Source organism: Calidris pugnax, unplaced genomic scaffold (genome assembly GCF_001431845.1).
Source record: "Calidris pugnax isolate Ruff unplaced genomic scaffold, ASM143184v1 scaffold464, whole genome shotgun sequence".
Classification (NCBI taxonomy): domain Eukaryota; kingdom Metazoa; phylum Chordata; class Aves; order Charadriiformes; family Scolopacidae; genus Calidris; species Calidris pugnax.
The window spans coordinates 16,381-18,434 of record NW_015091164.1 but is presented as its reverse complement, the minus strand read 5'-3'; the positions used below and the strand labels follow the sequence as shown (position 1 = coordinate 18,434).

The following is a 2,054-nucleotide window of genomic DNA, read 5'->3' as shown; positions in this document are numbered from 1 at the left end:
AGGATGTTCCATCATGGGGCTGGGGGGCTTCTACTGTGGGGTAGGAGACCATGAGGAACCCTAAGGAGCTTCTGCCATGGGGCTGAGGGACTTCCACTATGGGGCTGGGAGGCTGGGGGGCTTCTACTATGGGGTAGGGGACCATGAGGAACCCTAAGGAGCTTCTGCCATGGGGCTGGGGGGCTTCCACTATGGGGTAGGAGACCATGAGGAGCCCTAAGGAGCTTCCACTATGGGGCTGGGGGGCTGGGGTCTTCCACTATGGGGTAGGACGTCATGAGGATGTTCCATCATGGGGCTGGGGGGCTTCTACTGTGGGGTAGGAGACCATGAGGAACCCTAAGGAGCTTCTGCCATGGGGCTGAGGGACTTCCACTATGGGGCTGGGAGGCTGGGGGGCTTCTACTATGGGGTAGGGGACCATGAGGAACCCTAAGGAGCTTCTGCCATGGGGCTGGGGGGCTTCCACTATGGGGTAGGAGACCATGAGGAGCCCTAAGGAGCTTCCACTATGGGGCTGGGGGACTGGGGGGCTTCCTCTATGGGGTAGGAGACCATGAGGAACCCTAAGGACCTTCTGCCATGGGGCTGGGGGGCTTCCACTATGGGGTAGACACCATGAGGAGCCCTAAGGAGCTTCTACTATGGGGTTGGGGGGCTTCTACTATGGGGTGGGACACCATAAGGATGTTCCATCATGGGGCTGGGGGGCTTCCACTATGGGGTAGGAGACCATGAGGAGCCCTAAGGACCTTCTGCCATGGGGCTGGGGAACTTCCACTATGGGGTAGGAGACCATGAGGAGCTCAGGTGGTGGGGCTGGACACCGTGGGGGGAGCTGGTTCCATGGGGCTGGGTTTCTGTGGGGTGGGGCTGCCGTGGGGCAGAGCCACCCTCTCCCCCCTCCCCAGGCCTCGGAGCTGGGCATGACGTCGGCTTTCTACAAGTACATCCTGACCACCATGGTGAGTCCTCCCCGTGACCTCTGACCCCGTGGCCGTGACTCCATGACCTTCCGTGACCAAGACCATGACCATGACCCCCCATGACCCCATGACCATGACCTCATCACCAAGACCCATGACCATGACCCCATGACTTCCATGACCATGACCATGACCTCCATGACCATGACCCCCATGACCTTCCATGACCATGACCCCCCATTACTTCCATGACCATGACCTTCCATGACCATGACCCCATGACCTTCCATGACCATGACCTCCATGACCCCACGACCCCATGACCTTCTATGACCATGACCTCATGACTTCCATGACCATGACCATGACCTCCATGACCACGACTTCCATGACCTTCCATGACCATGACCATGACCCCCATAACCATGACCTCCATGACCATGACCCCATGACCATGACCTCATGACCAAGACCCATTACCATGACCCCATGACTTCCATGACCATGACCCTCCATGACCATGACCCCCATGACCTTCCATGGCCATGACCCCCCTGACTTCCATGACCATGACCTCCATGACCATGACCCCCATGATCTTCCATGACCATGACCCTCCATGACCATGACCTCCATGACCATGACCTCCACGACCATGACCCCCCGTGACCCCCCGTGACCCCCTGTGACCCCCCAGGACTTCCCTCTGCTGCGGCTGGACGCGCTGGCGGACGCTCCCTCCACCGTCCTGGGCTTCTCCATGTTCAACACCAGCCACCCCTTCTACCTGGAGTTCGTCCGAAGCCTCAACATGTCCTGGCGCGAGAACTGCGAGCTCAGCCCCTACCCCGGCCCCGCGGTGAGGGGGGACCCCAAAAACCCCCGGGGGGACCCCAAAACCCCCACGGGGACCCCAAAACCCCGGGGAGAACCCTCAGCCCCAAGGGGAACCTCAAAGCCTTGGTGGGAACTCAAGCATCTTCGGGGGAACCCAAGCATCCAGGGGAGGTTGGGGGTGGAGCCTGGGGGCAGGGGGGACCCCAAAAGTCCAGGGGAGACCCCAAGAAACCCCATGGGGACCCCAAAACCCCACGGGGACCCCAAAACCCCGGGGGAGAACCCTCCGCC

General features: G+C 60.7%; 1 protein-coding gene across 1 annotated transcript in view; it reads left to right on the top strand.

Moving 5' to 3' along the window:
• Nucleotides 1-2,054, top strand: part of LOC106898214 (glutamate receptor ionotropic, kainate 5-like) — a gene marked incomplete at its 3' end in the record, with an annotated part of 19,212 nt that overhangs the window by 10,195 nt on the left and 6,963 nt on the right. Inside the window, exons 3-4 of the mRNA XM_014959329.1 lie at nucleotides 792-965; nucleotides 1,624-1,941. Of these exons, the coding sequence (XP_014814815.1) occupies nucleotides 792-965; nucleotides 1,624-1,941 (492 nt within the window). The remainder of the gene's footprint in view (nucleotides 1-791; nucleotides 966-1,623; nucleotides 1,942-2,054) is intronic.